General features: G+C 36.2%; 2 protein-coding genes across 3 annotated transcripts in view; both read right to left on the bottom strand.

Moving 5' to 3' along the window:
• Positions 1 to 513: 513 nt before the first annotated feature.
• Positions 514 to 8,547, bottom strand: larp7 (La ribonucleoprotein 7, transcriptional regulator). The gene is made up of 13 exons (XM_065288949.2): positions 8,254 to 8,547; positions 7,667 to 7,884; positions 7,481 to 7,581; positions 7,310 to 7,393; positions 7,047 to 7,211; positions 6,146 to 6,248; positions 4,720 to 5,073; positions 4,290 to 4,434; positions 4,000 to 4,142; positions 1,909 to 2,018; positions 1,328 to 1,487; positions 1,119 to 1,210; positions 514 to 1,004 (listed from the first exon to the last, which is right to left on the bottom strand). Exons 2-13 carry the CDS (start codon positions 7,872 to 7,874, stop codon positions 927 to 929), a joined length of 1,743 nt encoding a protein of 580 aa, XP_065145021.1. The 5' UTR covers positions 7,875 to 7,884; positions 8,254 to 8,547; the 3' UTR covers positions 514 to 926.
• A 1,397-nt stretch (positions 8,548 to 9,944) lies between these two features.
• LOC135778571 (ADAMTS-like protein 1) overlaps positions 9,945 to 17,645 on the bottom strand; it is a 150,073-nt gene continuing 142,372 nt past the window's right edge. For both annotated transcript variants that reach the window (XM_065288950.2, XM_065288951.2), the window contains 5 exons: positions 16,432 to 16,525; positions 14,856 to 15,036; positions 14,596 to 14,705; positions 14,226 to 14,446; positions 9,945 to 11,813 (listed from right to left, as the gene is read on the bottom strand). In XM_065288950.2, coding sequence (XP_065145022.1) covers positions 11,707 to 11,813; positions 14,226 to 14,446; positions 14,596 to 14,705; positions 14,856 to 15,036; positions 16,432 to 16,525 — 713 coding nt within the window. In that variant the 3' untranslated portion in view covers positions 9,945 to 11,706. The remainder of the gene's footprint in view (positions 11,814 to 14,225; positions 14,447 to 14,595; positions 14,706 to 14,855; positions 15,037 to 16,431; positions 16,526 to 17,645) is intronic.

Genomic DNA, 17,645 nt, shown 5'->3' with positions numbered 1-17,645 from the left:
TTCCAAACAAAAGCTTTATTTTGTGCCACCATACTTACTCGTATAACTACTCATGTAACAGTCTTTAAATAGGGAAAACATGGAAGTGTTTGATTTCTTCAAAATTCATCCCTGTTTGGAGCCATAGGAATGAATGGGGCTAGGCTAAATGCTAACACATTCACAACGCGCTGTACAAAGATTAAAAGTGCACGCATTGAAAAAAGATAGGTATGTATTAATTTGTCTAAGTTGAGGTAATAACATAGTAAAATATTGAAAAACGGTGGTGTTTTCCTTTAACAAATTACTACTGAAACAGCAGGAGAGAAAGCCAAACCATATCTATTCACAAACAGGACTATAAAGGTCTCTAAACAAAAGCCTGTCAGTACTCCATCCCCATCAAGATACTGACAGGTTACAAGAAATTTCACAAAGTCTTTTTATAATCAAAAGAGATGTTTTATGCTGGTTTATGTGACCGTGTGGCTTCCACAAAGAATTGTTTTTTTTCTTCAATAAAGTACTGATGCTTTCAGAAAGAAATTTTATTAAAAATGTTATAAAATGGCCAAAAAGCAAACAAAACAGCAGGAAAAGTTTCCATCGGTGCCATCTTAATAAACGTAACCCTGTTTGGTTGATTTAAAATATGAACCAAATGATGTTTATCTTATATACATTCTTCTAATTGGATCTGAAAACATAAAAAAATACATCAAGCAAAACAAAATAACACATCTGAATCCTTGAGAGATCAGTAAACTACAAATCCTTAAAGGATAAAAAAATCATACTACTTTAGCAATGTACAAACTCAATCATTTATTACTAAAAGTACAAGTAATTTCTTAAATAACAGGTCTGGTGAGCACAAAAACCTTAGTCACAATTCACAGGCAAAGTCATTTGAAACTGCTTTTATAAATGAGATGAGCAATCGCTCATTGATCATCAAAACGAATGTGCTTGCTTGCTTCCTTGGCCCGAGCGATGATAATTTTCTCAGCTTTAGAAATGAGCTATTAAAAGCAATGAGACAAATGAGAAAACATTAGCTTTATAAAATCGAATAAACCACGTATAGAAACAAGTCAGCATGATCTTATCATAAAGCTACCGAACATCTAACTTACCTTTTCTGTACCACGCCTTTTCTCTCTAGGCCTGTTTAGCTTTGCTTGTCGGTCAACCAAGATTTTCTGCCAGTACCTCTGCTCATGATCACCTTTTCATACATAAAACAGCAGTTAATTCAGTAAAACTTTAAAAGGGATATTTCTAAGCACAACTCTTCACAGCAACATGAAAAACAGAGATAGAAATGTATAAGAATCCCTGTAACCTGAGAGAAGATCAAGTTTCCAGTTGTATTTTTTCAGCAGTTCTGATCGAGCCGTGATAACTGCCTTCGCATCTTCTGGGCTCTTGAAGCGTATGTGACCCTCTGCATCTCCATCAAGAAAATCCACATATGCCACAGCTGAAATCTCAGACAGTGCATCCTAACATTTGAAAAATAATAAAACAATGGATCTTAGATAGCATACTATATTCATTTGACTTTTATCGTATCTTTATAAGCTTTAAAGGGGTAGTTCACCCAAACATTCTGTTATCATTTACTCATCTTCAAGTTGTTACAAACCTGTATACATTTCTTTGTTCACAAAGGAAGATATTTTAAACCAAGTTTGACACAAACCATTTTTGAGCACCACTGACTTCCATAGTATTTTTATTTTAGTCAATGGTGCTCCTGTTTTTTTGCTTGATTACATACATTTTCCTTTGTGTTCAGTAAAACAAAGAAATGTATACAGGCTTGTAACAACTCAAGGTTGAGTAAAAATGACAGAATTTTCATTTTTGCGTAAACTATCCATTTAAAAACAAATTCTTTACGAGGTGATGTCAGTACTGTACCTTGATGGACTTCTTGCTTGGCAAGGGTTGATCATTGCAAATTTTGACAATGACGCCACTCACAAATTCAGGGCCAGAAACGTGCTCTTTTTTAACCATCTCCTTACAAGCTTTAGAGGAAAAAAATAAAATAAATAGTTATAGGGGATCTAAGGCCATTTTATGCATTAAAACTGTTGAAAGGGACACTGCACTTTTTTGGAAATAAACAAATTTTCCAGCTCCCCTAGAGTTAAACATTTGATTTTTACAGTTTAGGAATCCATTTAGCCGATTTCCGGGTCTGCTGTACCACTTTTAGCATAGCTTAGCATAATCCATTGAATCTGATTAGACCATTAGCATTGCACTAAAAAATAAACAAAGAGTTTGATATTTTTCCTATTTAAAACTTGACTCTTCTGTAGTTCCATCATGTACTCTGCTATTGAAAGTTACCAAGGGGACTATTTTCAGGTGCTGCGTAATATCATTGCGCCTCCTGCAGCCATGTTACGGCAGCAAAGTCCTTGATTATTGCGCCAAAATGGGAGTATTGTTCCTAGCCATATCGGCCTAGAAAATAGTAACTTAAAATTTTCCGTCGATGAAACTACAGAAGAGTCAAGTTTTAAATAGGAAAAATATTGAAATGCTTTGGTTTAACGAACCTGCATTAACGACGACAGTGGGGCCTCCAGCCTTAGTCAAACGGGTTGGCACGTATGGTCGGGTTGCGATTTTAGCGCTAACGTAAGTCTTATGAATAGTATGCCATACAGACCCGTTTGCCACTGAACCTGCATTAACGACGACAGTGGGGCCTCCAGCCTTAGTCAAATGGGTTGGTATGTATGGTCGGGTTGCGTTTTTCGCGCTTTCATGTGTCTTGTGAATAGTATGCCATACATACCCGTTTGCCACTGAACCTGCATTAATGACGACAGTGGGGCTTCCGGCCTTAGTCAAACGGGTTAACACGTATGGTCGGGTTGCGATGTTTTTGGCGTTTTCTCCTGGTCCTGTAAATGGTATACAATATAGACCCGTTTGCCACTGAACCTGCATTAACGACGACAGTGGGGCTTCCGGCCTTAGTCAAACGGGTTAACACGTATGGTTGGGTTTCGATGTTTTTGGCGTCTTCTCCTGGTCCTGTAAATGGTATACAATATAGACCCGTTTGCCACTGAACCTGCATTAACGACGACAGTGGGGCTTTAGGCCTTAGTCAAACGGGTCGTCTGGTTTCATTTTCTCTTAAAGATCGGAAGGTGACCCTTATTTACCATATATACCCTCGCATTGGGCCCCCAATTTGCTAAATCCTAAACTGTAGATAATATAATTATGCCGCAATAGTTAGTCTGTCTGGAACGAAGCTGAGTTAAACCACATCACTGTGTGACACTTCAATACATATGAACGGCCGCTACGCTAATACGATTTTGTTTTTCTCTCCCTGTCTCGTCCTCGACCCGAGGACAACGAGACAAACAGACCCAGTCCCGGTAGATGTGAAAGTCGGCACACCTCTGATCTACTGGCCGTCCTTCAACGTGATGCCCAGCTGATGCCTGACCAACGATCACCGGCAGAACCCGCTTAATCTCTGCTAAATCTCCTTATCCGTTCTCCCAAGGGTTTTTCCCTCCTAGGACTTATTTTTCTTTGGATAAAAGCACAGGGGTTTTTTTTCTCCTAGGGGGTTTTTCACCCCGGGGAGGCAGCCTTTTTGGGCTTTACTTAGCTTCCTCTTCTAGACGTTGCTTTAGTAATACGTGCACTTATAATATTGAGTCATAGCCGCAGCAAATTTATTTTGTATTTTGTTGTGCTATCTGTCGTTTTTCTGTGCTTTTCACTGCTTCTATTTATGTAAAGCTGCTTTGAAACAATTGACTTTTGTGAAAAGCGCTATATAAATAAAATTGAATTGAATTGGTTATTTTTGAGCAAGATGCTAAATGGTCTAATCAGAGTCAATGGATTATGCTAAGCTATGCTATAAGTGGTACCACCACACCCAGAGTTTTGCTGAATGGATTCCAAAACAGTAAATATCAAATGCGTAAATCTTGTCAAGTTTATCCCTTACGAATATTTACTCACATGCATCATTGTCATTCACTTTAGTCTCCATAATGTCAGAGTCTGTTGATTTCAGATTGATCTGAGCGACTGATTTCTTCAGATGTGTCATGCAGCGTTTCTGCAGCATCAGATACTCTTGTTTCAGGTTCAACCATTCTTTCCTGACAGCAGAACAGAGGACACAGATCATAGATTTTATGATGATAAACATGAAGACGGCAGTACAACCCACTGAATCAACTTTGATTTAATATTGAAAAGTAATTATGAATCTTGTCTGTAACATACGAAACAGACTTTGTTCTTACTTTGAGAGGACTCTGAGCGGGATGACCTCCTCTCCTTTTAATCTCTCTTTGTGCTTCTTCTTTCTCTTCCTCTTGATCTTCAGAATGGAATCATCTTTCTTTTCAGAGCTTAAATGTTCTTCATTCCTGCCTTTAGATGACAAATCTACCAAAAAAATATGACCACAAACATGATTTTACGCAGTAGCTTGCTTGATGTAAAATGGCCTTTACATACGTCCTATCCATTGCGAATAAGATTTATCAGAATAACGTATTCAAATCAAACCAACCACACCAGGGATGAAGTTTTGCTGATAAAGATGTAAGAGGCTATTTTTTCTTTGTTCAGATCAAACTTAAATTATAATTTGTAGCTAAAAGTGAACTTTAAAACTGTTGTATTAGATTTCCAACCCTTATGCCTATTAAAGCCAAACAGTATAATTACCTCTCATCTCAGTCGACTCAGTTTTTTCCTCCTCTTTAATTTTTCTCATTTTGGCCGGCATCTCATCCTGACAGTCTCCAGCTGAGGCCTCAGCACTACGGGATCTTCGTCTTTTCTTATCTGCTTTCTTGTCTGTGTTTGTCACCGTAACTGGATTTTCTGTCTTGGATTCATCCGCCGATTGTTTCTTCTGCTCTTTGGTGACCTCCTCTGCCTGTTTGGCGACCTCCTCTGCCTGTTTGGCTCCATCTTTGTCCGTCACCTTATCTACCACCATGTCTTCAACAGCACTGTTTTTAAGCTCGCTTCGAGTTCTTTTCTTCTTCTTCTTTTTCTTACCATCTTCTTCCTCATCTACAAGTACAAAATACAGAAGATGATAAATGCATGATACTAATCTAGACCTTTCAGGAAAGGTAGAATAGCTTTTTTTCTCTTTTGTTTTATGGTAATCGTCTAGAATGAATAAATGAAGAGTTTGGTTCCAAAACACAATAAATCCAAATTAACAAATTTTGTTAAAAGTGTTTTCTATACCAAGAAAGTGACAAGATGAAAACCACTATTTTCTGTTACAAACTTTCACATAGCAACCATTTTTAAAAAAAACAAATTATTTTTTCCACAGAAAGCAAGACTTTTTTTAAATGCTATAAATTGTGCAATTATCTTTGCCATGTTATATTCATTTAGTTGACTAGTGGTGTACACAGATTAAAAAAATAAACTTTAATGTCATTAATCAAAACACTTACTTTGTCAAATTAAAAACAGTGTCATTGCTGCAGTCATCCTTGGGACGTCATAGCTGAACTTTTTGACAGCGATCAGTTGTAAAATGTTTTGTTCCTGCTCAATTTTTGTTGGCTTCGAGTATAATAATGGAAAGTTTATAATAAGATCCCCTGGGGTCAATGTGTTAGCATGACAGAAGCTTTCTGCTGTCGTGTGAGACCAAGCAACAGCCGGCATTTTTCCATCTCCCGAGTGCTTCTCGAGTATATTAATCAATTTTGATGGCTTACATTTCTTCCCTGCCACAGAAAACCATCACAGGTTTATCAATGCCATCATAAGTATTATTTTGTTTGTTTGTTGATCACGAAGTACAAAAAAAGGAAAACTACGATTCTGTGTGTATTCAACACACCGCCATTGTTGTTTACAATGTGTGGAATGGTGCGCTGTGATTTGTTAAGTGGATTTATTGCATTCTGCAGAGAAGGAGGACTGCTGTTTATCGTGTTTTGGGGGGAAAAAACTACAGAATAACACAGCGGATATTGGATTTTGCATAAAAATAAGAATTTGCTTTTTAATACTAACATGATACAATACGGTAACTCATTTTTTAAAAATGTCTATCGCGTTTTGGAACAAAACTCTTCAAATATAGCGAATGTGACAGAGTACACCAATACGTTACCTTGTGTATCCTGGAGAGAATCATAGGGAATAGGCTTGTTCCTATAAGTCTTAGGAAAGATGCCTGGCTTCCTTGGAGCATCTTCTGGAGGATTGTTCAGCATCTATCATATAAAGTGAAACACACAGGGCATCAGGGTAAATATTAAATATAAATCCCTTGATTGAGACGGCATTTGTGTGTGACACTGGACCACAAAGCCAGTCATAAGCTGCACGGGTAGATTGTATCGATAGGCAATAGCCATCTTTATGGTCTCATCTTCAAGATATTTGTTTATCAATAGCAGGGCTCCAGACTGCCACCAAAATTTGAGAGGGTGCCACTGAATTTTACATCCAGTCGCACATGCCCGACCAGTAAATTTGACTTTTTTTTGTGATGTGACACTGAAACAGCACATTGTACTTTCTGCATCTATCATCAAAGTATTTATTAGTAATACAGTGGAAATTTGTAGAAATGTGATTATTTGGTTAGCATGTTGATTTACAGTGTGTGCCCCCACAATTTTTGGTTGCGCCCCTAAAAATTTCAGTTGGGGGCCAGTGTGCTCCTAGTGAAAAAAGTTATTCTGGAGCCCTGATTAGAAATGTGTGTTGCTAATCATTAGGAACAATTTTAAGGTGATTTTCTCAATATTTTGCTTTTTTGTATAGTCCTATCCTAACAAACCATACTTGACTGGAAAGCATTTTCAATTTTAAAAATGGACCCTTATGGTTTTGTGGTCCAGGGTCACATATAGATTATGGCAAATTTTGAAACAACATGACCCTTAACTAAAAATCTGCTTTCTTGTCATAGTAAATTAAATCATGTTTAGTTTTTCCCAGATTCTATTACTGTATATACAACATTTCATTATTTTCCATTATAACGTACAATTACAGTCATTTACCTCTACAGCTTTCTGTGCCTGTTCTTCAGTTTCAAACTCCACAAATCCAAAACCTTTAGAGTCTCCTGTGGACTTGTATCTGGGAATACTAACATAAACCACATTCCCACACTTGCTGAACACTCGCTCTACCCAAAGGTGCGTGACTGTCTTCGGCAACAGCTCCTGAAATGCAACAATTTCAATACATTGTTATGGAGACATTCACAATACACAGACTTCACACAAGGAAAACATATGGTGACTTTTTTTTTATCAATTACCACATAAACTGTACGGCCGTCCACATCTTTTGGACTTTCACCCAGCGGATTCTTTCGTCTTACATGTGTTCCCTCCAGATTTACCTACCAGTACAACAAATATCACAATTTTTTGTTCATAAATCAGAAGTAAAATCCTTAAATATCACAAGATGATAAAGCAAATCTTACCTCCACTACTGCTGAGTTTTTAAGAGCCCTGGCAATTAATTTGGTATCTGAAGTCAATTTCTTCATTCGGTTGAATGATGCCAACACGGATATGTCAATATCTGCAAAGAAACAACACATTTCTTTAAATTGTTTGTTAACGCATTACACAATGTAAACATGTAAAAAAGCTGATAGTATACATACACCCATCTCTTGTCTGTTCAATGAGATTCTTCATGAATCGATCCTTGTGAAGATTCACATCACCGAACCAAAACTCCACCTGCTTCTTAACATCAGCCAGCAGCTGTTTTACTCGAGATCTCTTCTTCTTCTCATTCTCTCGCTTCTTCTCAGAGAGATTTGAAGAGGCTGCATCCCCTCCAGTGGGAATCTTTTCTGTGTCAATCATTTTCCTACCACTGTTAGTAAGGAATCACAACAAGAGATTTGTAAGGTTACAGAAGCAGAGTGTAAAATCGGTTGCGGTAAAGAAAAGTAAGGGACATCATAGAGAACCTTAACATATCTGTACTGTACCACAAAGTGTATGGCTTTCAGTGTCTGCATTTATGAATCTTAGATATAAACACATTTGTTTCGCTTTACCTATTAATACAGTCAACAGTTTAATTCTAAAAATAATTTTAACGTCATATTAAAATATCACACAAACGTAGCTGTATTGATTTTAGCGTTAACTCTCTCGGTTATTGAAATCACATAAACAACATAAGACAAACAGCAGGTCGAGGTGAGATACTAAATCACCGAAAAACGCCTTTACTTACCTTCAACTTATCACTTTCAGGTAAATTTTCTAAAGGCTACATGACAATGAAACCCGTTGACTGCTTTACTCACACGGCTATGAAAACACTGTCTGGCGCTGATTCCGTTACAATGACAAGTCTCTGTGATTTTAAAACGCTATATAAGCATATACATTTATTAAAAGACGTGCATTGGTGATGGTCACCCACAATTTTAACTTTTAGGGTATTTTTTTCATGATGAATCCCAGTACATTCATGAAAACGCCGTGCAAACGCGCAAAGTTCTCAATTCTATGTCGCACAGAGATGACGTAGATGCAGCCGCCGCGAAATTTAAAGAGGGCGTACATTTAGATGAGAGGTCAAAGTGCTATGAAACTTCTTTATGTTTTGACATCATATGATTTATTGTGATGCTGCCCTTAATTTGTATTTTATTTTTCCCTTTCTTTTACTCTCTATTTAAGTTCATGTAAATTATGATTTCAAATTGCTAACTATTTATTTTCTGTCTTTTCTAAATAATTTATTAGTTATACTGTATTGAGAGCTTGTAATCCTTATCAACTGTTGTAAAATGTATATTTGCCTTTGTTGTTTATATATTTTTGTATTAAAAAAGGGCATACATTCACTTACCGTCACATACATTCCTTTATTAATTCATCTTAAATTTGATTTGGATGCCGTTATCCAATAACAACTTTAAAATCGGTCACATTTTGTAATATGTATAATGTTTATGCGATTTTAAATGTTATAAAGTAACTGACTGTGTTCTGTGTCTGGTGGTTGAATAACATCTCATATAATAACTCAAATATTAATGTGTACATTTATGAAGTAATGTGTTACTTAACTCCTTACATCAAAAAAGTAATACTTGTAATGCGTTAACACTGGATACCGTTAAGAATAATGAATATGCTCTTATTCAGCGTTTATTTCTATCTCTTGGTATGATTTGTGATATAGCCTAAGGGATGTGGTTATCATTTTTTTTTAAAGGGGTCATTATAATAACACGTTTTATGTGAAAATACTGGATCCTTTTTACTTAAAAGCCCCCTTACTCAACATTTTACCCAATAAAATATTTGACATAACTGGAAATTTTTACATTTATTATAAAAATAAGGAAAGAAATCTCTTACAAAAATTAACCATATAAAAATTCCTTGTTGCACTTAAATCTTTAAGTTTAATCAACTTGAATTTACAATTCATTTCAACTTTCTTTAGTGAGGAGTTGCTTTAAAATAATGTTGAATTAGCTTAAGGTCACAATAAAATGGAAGTAGTGATTGTTGTATATTCCCGCTGTGACGTACATCCGAGTGAAACACCTTCTGAAAAAAAGAAAAGGTAGGCCTGGACTTGAATTTGTCCATCGAGAATGGTCTGGATTGTTAGAAGTTGGGTCATGTTGCTATTTGCTGCAATCTTTTCCTGGGCTGATTAAAAATTATGAAGGCACATTAATTTTTAAAAGATAATGAATGTCACAGATAAGTAATTTGTAAAAAAAAATAGCCTACCACAATATATAAAAAAAAAAATTGTAATTGTGATTAAGTTATTTCAACTTTATTATAAAGTTGGCAGTTTTTATAACTTAGCAGTACTTTCATCCAATGTTTTTTTTGTTTGAAAGAAAATAATTGAGAAAGAGAAAGAAAATTAAATTACATGACCAATGCACTGAATAGATGTATGGAATGTATTTCACTTTATTAGTTAAAAAGTGACTCTTATTATGTACAATGAGAACCAAGGCAGATTAAGACACTGCTGCATGCATTGATTCTTTTATAATAGACACTTAATTTTCATAAAAACAACATCTGAATTGGTTTTCATTTACAGAAAAATTGCACTTATACAAATTAATAAATACAAATTGGAGTCATATCCTCACTGCTTAAAAATAAAACACAATAAAAACCTCCAAAAACATACAATCATTTTCAAGACCCATTTGTATAATTGCTTAAATATATGAATCTTAGCTACTTACAGGAGTTGTGTTGAATAAGTGACAGCACTTAATCATGTCCAAGCATTTCCCATTGTTTTTTACATTTCATTTTCTTTTTTAAACAATATTATAAATTGGTTGCGGTAAAGAGACCTGCCATTTAACTGCCCTCTCAAATGTAACATGAGCAGATAAGCAACATGATTTCGACAGCAACCAAGTATATACATAACCATGCACAGTGGTTAAAGCTTCATCAACAAAGATATCCAAAGACAAAAGTCTAAGAAAGCAAGAAAAAAACAAAACAAATAATCAAGTCTCATTTTAAACATGGACCTGGAAAATATCAAGTGCAAAACTTTTAGGATTCCCATTTTTTTGTCCAGTGAAATTAAATTGATACAGGGCATTGGCAATTCTCAACTAAATGTAAGTATACACATAACAAAACAACCCAGCTGGTGTTTTATGTCTATAATAAAACAACTAAAACTGAAAGTCAGGATTTGTGCCTGTAAACATTGGTTGGATCATAACAGAACTACATGAGTTCATTGTTATTATTTAAAAGCACTTTGGGCTTTGCATGTTTGGGAAATTTTGGCTTGTCCTTCAAAAGAACACTGTGGATTTACCCTGGATAAAAAAAATCTGTTCATTAGAGTCACTGAATAAGCTGTCAGTTACATTGTCATTCTCCTGACCCACCAAAAACAAGACAAGGGAGACCTGCTTTATTTTAAAAGCAAAAGACAGCATGACATTTGCAATTGAAATAATTCACTCATTGGATTATGTAGGATTTAACCAGAATGTGTACTGTAATTTCACTGGGAATTCACTCTATGACAAAACAAACAAAGCTAATGAATGTTTTCTTTCACCTTTATATACAGTATTTTACATCATGGATATCTATCATATGTTTTCAGCTCTGTGTTGAAAAGTCTTTGAATGAAAATGTTGAAAAGTTGGTTCTACAGTTTAGCATTTCATTACATGTTTATACTCTTCAAAGACCATCTTTCTCAATTAGCCAGTTAGTGGTGTAGTTTAAGCATATCAAATAATATGCAAAAACTCCAGTTTATAATCCTTTACATCATTTGACAGTGTCTATGAGGGAGCCATCAACATCCAGTGAATACTAACAAAACTCACATATCTGCAGACTATAAGAAATAGCCAACATGTTAAAAAGAAAAAAAGAAAAAAAAAAAAACACTTGTAATTTAAAGCCTTCACTGAAGTCAAAATAAAGTTAAAGTCTGTTAATAACATCCAAATATTTGTGCTCAGTTTCTTTGTGTCTTCTTTAGGGCGGCTTATTGAAGCTGATGTCTCTGGAATTCACCAATCCCAGGGATCCTAACCAAGAACACACCCTGGTCCTTTAGGGCCCATTTTGGGTTACTTGGAAGTGTGCTATGGTGATGTCATTTTATCCTAAAATTTCCTCTGTCCTTCTCTGTGTCTCCATTAAGATCTCAGGTGTCTCTGCATGATTGGCAGCAGCGTAATTTAAACTGGGGAAGTGGGCAAAGATCTAGCTGTCGAACCTTCTCGCAGTACCTAGTGCTGTCCCGACATTCACCTATAATCAAAAAACAAAATGAAAGTAAACATACTGACCTGATGTGAGCTGTATACAATTCATGTTTTAATACAAGGGAGACCTTTCATTATTTTCCTGACTTTTTTAATGATATAGGATTTGTTAAGCTTAATATTGCCGCTATATAATAATAAATATTTTTTGTGGTGCTCCGATCATGGTTTTGTTAATTGCTGATTCACATTTTTACAAGAAAACTGGCTGAGTTTAAGGAACAGATGAAACTGGCGTTAAAAAAAAAAACCTATAGCTATTTGAAATTCTTAAACACAATGATTAAGATGCAACATACATGGTGTATCAGCAGTTGTTTTAAATTAAATGTATTGATCTTTTAGGTATCGGAATTATAATTTTTCTATCATTTAGGATTTAAAGGAAAAAAACTAAGAAATAGGCAAATTAAAACAACAAAACTGCACAAAAAACACCAAACAGGCTGAAAAAGAGCTAATTCATTTCCTGACAACAGGTGGCGCTTATCACAGCAGAAATACAGTGGTCACCCTTGTAAACAAATCAGTGCGCACTTCCAACCTGTGCTTTATCAGGCATTATACTGAGATAGGACAAAAATAAAATGCCTTTGAGACTTTTCTCGATACAGAGACACATTTATATAACAGCCTTGTGTCCACAACAGAGATTGTCTGAAATTAAACTAAAAATCACGTGTTTTGATTGTGTGCTAGGGAGCAAAAACTGTCCAGTTAAGATTTATGCCTGGTTGATCAGTGCATCTCTAGTTTTTTTTATATTATGGTTCTAATGCAATTAATGTTCTCTTTAATAAATTAATAATGTACCTACAAAACCTTTTATAATAAGATGACCAGATTTTTTAAATGAAAACTGGGGACATTTCTTAGTTCAATGGCCAAAATATCTTTAAATCTCATTTGTTGTTATCTATGAATTAAAAAATGGGGACAACACGTTTTTCTGAAAGTTTTCTTTAGTTGTGGGTTCACTGCAAAAAATGACTTACTTACTTCTACCTTAATAGTACTTTTGTCTTGTTTTCAGTACAAATATCAAAAAATTCTTACATCAAGATGCATTTTCTTGATAAGCAAAATCCCCTAAGAAAAAAATCTAGCTTTAAGACAAAAAATATTAAATTGAAATAACTGTTGGCAGATTTTTTTGCCTGTTTTAAGCGCAAATTTGATATTTTTGGTCTAAAAATTTAACTTATTTTCTTAAGTCAATTTGCTTATCAAGAAAATGCATCCTGATTTAAAAATATTTGTAAATTTTACTAAAACAAGACAAAAATACTAAGTAAGAAAGTCATTTTTTTCTGTAGCCTAAATCTATTTTTTTCCTTTTTTATACTTCATCTGACGAACCTCATCAAAAATACTTCTAATGTACTACTTCAGTTGATTTTACAGCATTGTAAATTTGAAGATCAGAAGGAATAATGCAAAATGTAAATATATTTAGCCTACACAAAACAAATGCTCAGTGCCATGCTGTGCACAGTTCACTCATTGCTTTAATTTAACATGCAGTTAGTACCTTAACCCCTGATAACTTTGACTATTTTCATATCTTATGATAATTTGATTGATGATAACTTGACGCTTTCTCATGTGTCTCGTAGTAAATCCTTTATCGCTAATCAGTGGGGGCCAAATAAGTAATCAGTGTAGCTCGCCGCCCCCTCTGCTGGTGAAAATAATCATTACATGATTGCTCTGGTACAGTACTACAAAGGCTACATGTTGATCAGGGTGTTTTTTTAGTGTATTTGCTGGTTGTTTTGGACATTCTGTAAAACGGGGACATTTCCGGGGACAGCTCCAGTCGAGGACAGAACATCAAAAAACAGGACTGTCACCTAATTTAAAAACATCGGGTAAATAAAAGTACATCACAAAATGTCAGAGCTCCTGAATAACAGTTTGAAATAACATGGACCACCAGGTTTTGCACAATATGGCAAAGTGAATCCCAGCTTTAGTGCATGGTGTCACTAAGCATTAAGGAGTCATATAAAGCAATTGCTCAAATACATTTTGAAATGTATTTTCTTTTTCAGTTTCATATGCAAAAAATTTAATATAAAAGCATTTTTAAATATTTGGATTAGTTATATATTTCTTAATCCTGGTTCGGTAGACCCAGGGAACCACACAGTTTGTTTGTATCTCTCCGCTGATGATTTGAATCAAGTTTACTAAACAGGGGAGACCCACAAAATGTGCATGTGCAGGACCCCTGGGTTCAGAATGAAGAACCTCTGCTCTGAAAACTTGCAGGAATTGAATAAAACATCTATTGTTACTTGTAAAAGACCATGTCAGTAACTCTGGTAGCTAGTGAAAATCTTATTTAATAGTCACTTTAGGTTTTCTTACTTTCCTCTCTGTTTTTGGCACTCACCTTTTCCACAGGACATGATGTTGCATCGCTGCCAGCTAGGCGGTCGAGGTTTCCAAGCACAGTGGAACTCGCGTGCCGGCTTCCCGCTCCGCCGATGCGAGCAAGTGACGTGACGAGACTGGAATCCGTGACGACCACAAGTGGCGGTGCACTGAGTCCAAGACCCGACTCGCCACTGCAGAGCGCATGCCTCCGTTGTGCAGTTACGCTGTAACGCAGGCCTAAAGAGGACAAATATGATAAGAACCAAACCCTTACACCTCCCTGTGGTGTCATAATTTATAATATATCAAGAGGCCTTGGACTAGTTTGTTATATATGGATTATGCTACAAAGTTACCCTTGAACAGACAAGAGTTGTTTGTGTTACCTTGGTTGACCGCTGCACATTTGATGTGCCACTCTTGTACCGTTCTTATCTTGGCAGAAAGCATGTCTGTATTGAAGGGCTTGACGTAATCCAATGCAGTGACCTTGGCACTAAAAATACAAATCATAAACACGTATAAAAATTGAAGCATGAAATAAGGCACATAAGTACAGCTACACAACCACTATATAAATTTCTAGTATGATGAATCTACACCCATCAATATAGCTTAAGGATATATGATATATTCTGATACTTACGGGTCCCCATGGACTGGTTGCCCAGCTAACACATGGTTGAAGGTGACAGTGCCTGGTCACTGCCGGTTTCTTCCCGGTGCAAGCTGCTGATGCCCCTGAAGCCACCTGACAGGTCACAATGCGACTCTGCATCCCACCTCCACAACTTACAGAGCAGGATGACCAAGTGGACACCTGCCATCTGACGAATGATAGATAGAAAGATGATGATTACACAGAAAAGTATGATGTATTGACAATTTTACTTGAATAAGATACATGAAACTGTTAAAGTCATTCTTTGAATATGGAACACACACGAGTCTATATGGGATTTGACTTCCTCATAAGATATCCATCAAAATCACAACACAAGTGCTGAAAGAAATCTGGTTACTCGTTTACTGTCAGAGGAAAGTATTGATTCAACCGACTAGACAGGAAGCTTATCATTGATCTCAAAAGCCGTTTATGTTGTGACCTCACTTACTTAACTCACTCTTCTTTCCATACCTGATACATTGTGATCATCTTAAACCATGCACCATGTGCTGAAAACTAAACTATTTTCCTTAATTCCTAAAGGCATTTGAGTGCATTTATCTTCATCAAATGTTATTAATAGTGGCTTGACTCAGTATTGTGGTCTGTAGCATTGTGATTCGATTGAATCTTCATACTTCTGGTGTTCCAGCAGAGTTGGATCATTGCATTAGCAACGAAAAGATCATGGGTCTGACTCCCACTGAGCAGACATACTGATTCGTGAATTTGTAATCAACTATGAAATAAAGCATATTTGGTGGTCCTTGGGGGAGGACTACAAGTTTGGAATATTAGCGCAAACCTAGAATACCCCTCACCAACTGGGGTAGATATATCAGCAGAGACTTAGGCAATGGGGCAGAGGAGAGTTAAGGGGGTCGCACACCGGTCGCGCAGCTCAGCGTCGCGCTGCGTCGAGTCGCGTCTAGGACAACTCGGAGGTATTGTAAACCGGAAGTGCCCTTTAAATATACGTTAGCAGCCAATGTTAATCCTTAATGATTTGGGACAAATATGATGTTATTTAATGTTAAACTATATGATTGGCGCTGTGTGGCGCGATAGGGATTTGAGCAACTTCCTGAGTCACAGCTGGGTGGCGCGGACAGTGTGTGTATACTCATAGAAAACAATGTGCTCGATTTTTTTAGAACGGCGCGGCGCTGCGCGGCCGGTGTGCGTTCCCCTTTAGGCAGTGGGGGTGAAGGAGGGATGCTGCAAAAAACTGTCACAAGGTAAGGGACGGCCATATATAAAAAGACTCTTTTGGTTGGTTCGACCGATTGGTTGGATTCTATTACCATGCTCCTTCCAAAATTAGTTAATAAACTTCAATAAAAATATAGCTTGAATGCACTGTAAGTTGTTTGGATAAGAGCATTTGACAAAAAATGTAAAATGTAAAGGTAGATTTAGTGTGTTCAAAAAACAACACCTGAATTTAATTTAATTTATTTATTTAAAAAGTATAAGGAAATGGTGTGCTTATATTGTAGATGGGCACTGTGCTGGATTATAAAGCAAAAATATTTCTGCAATACCGCATTTGTACCTGTGAGGGCAGTGTTGTCCATGACAAAAGTAGTACAGATTGGTCTTGTTTGAACATGCAGAAGTGTTGCCTTCGCTGCTCACACAGCTACTTCCTTTGAGACAAAATCAATAAGAACATCAGTTATAATGAAATATGCATAAAACAAATAAAATAAAAATAAGTTTTTGGAAAAACATGAAAAGCTTTTTTGGAAATCAAAAAATGTAATGTATTAAAGGAATAATTCACACAAAATGTACATCAATTATTCACTTTCAGCGGTTTAAATTAACACAGAAAACTATGTTTTTTGCATCAACGCAAAATTCCTTTATTGAAACTAGTAAGACCATTGATACTAATATTAGATATTTTCTTTGTAAATGTGACCCGTCACGGAAACCAGGGACTCAAGTCGGCAGCACAAGTTTCGAGAAAATGAGAAACAAAGTTTTTTTTCGAAATTTGTGATTTTCGTTTTATTGCAGAATCTGTTAGTTGAGATCACGAAGAAGCCTCTCCATGTTTGAGATAGCAGTTTTTGTATATTTAAAAGCGTACATTTTGCGGTTAAAATAGGCTTGTTTTTCCGGAGATTCTAGCGTGCAGCGGGGGGCGTCATTGTCTGTGTGTATATTTACATACTGTATAAGCTTGTGTTTTCGCCTCCGCCCACAAAGGGAACAGCGTGACTACTAAATAAGGATAGTTCGCCCAAAAATGAAAATAATGTAATAATGACTCACCCTTATGTCGTTCTAAACTCGGAAGACCTCCGTTCATCTTCGGAACACAGTTTAAGATGTTTTATCGTTAGATTTAGTCCGAGAGCTTTCCCCTTCATTGTAAATCTATGTATGGTTTCCATGTCCAGAAAGTTAATAAAAACATCATCAAAGTAGTCCATGTGACATCAGTGGGTCAGTAAGATTGTGTTGATGCATCGAAAATACAGTTTGGTCCAAAAATAGCAGAATTAACTTACGACTTTATTCAGCATTGTCTTCTCTTCCGGCTCGAGCGTGAAGTCACGTGACTGTAGTGACGCGCTGCCCTGTTCCTCAGACATGTTTGCTAAGTTTTTTTTTTTTTTTTCAAACTTATAGCCTGCGTCTCCCCAGACTGTAAAGCTCGGGCGCACAAAACAAAAGAAAAATAAAAGAAGCTGGGGCGGAACAAATAACAGTCAGCCGCATCGTACGTCAGCCGCGTCACTGACTTTATGCGGCGCC

The sequence above is a fragment of the Paramisgurnus dabryanus genome, chromosome 2 (assembly GCF_030506205.2).
Source record: "Paramisgurnus dabryanus chromosome 2, PD_genome_1.1, whole genome shotgun sequence".
Lineage (NCBI taxonomy): Eukaryota > Metazoa > Chordata > Actinopteri > Cypriniformes > Cobitidae > Paramisgurnus > Paramisgurnus dabryanus.
This window is presented reverse-complemented; position numbering and strand designations above follow the sequence as displayed.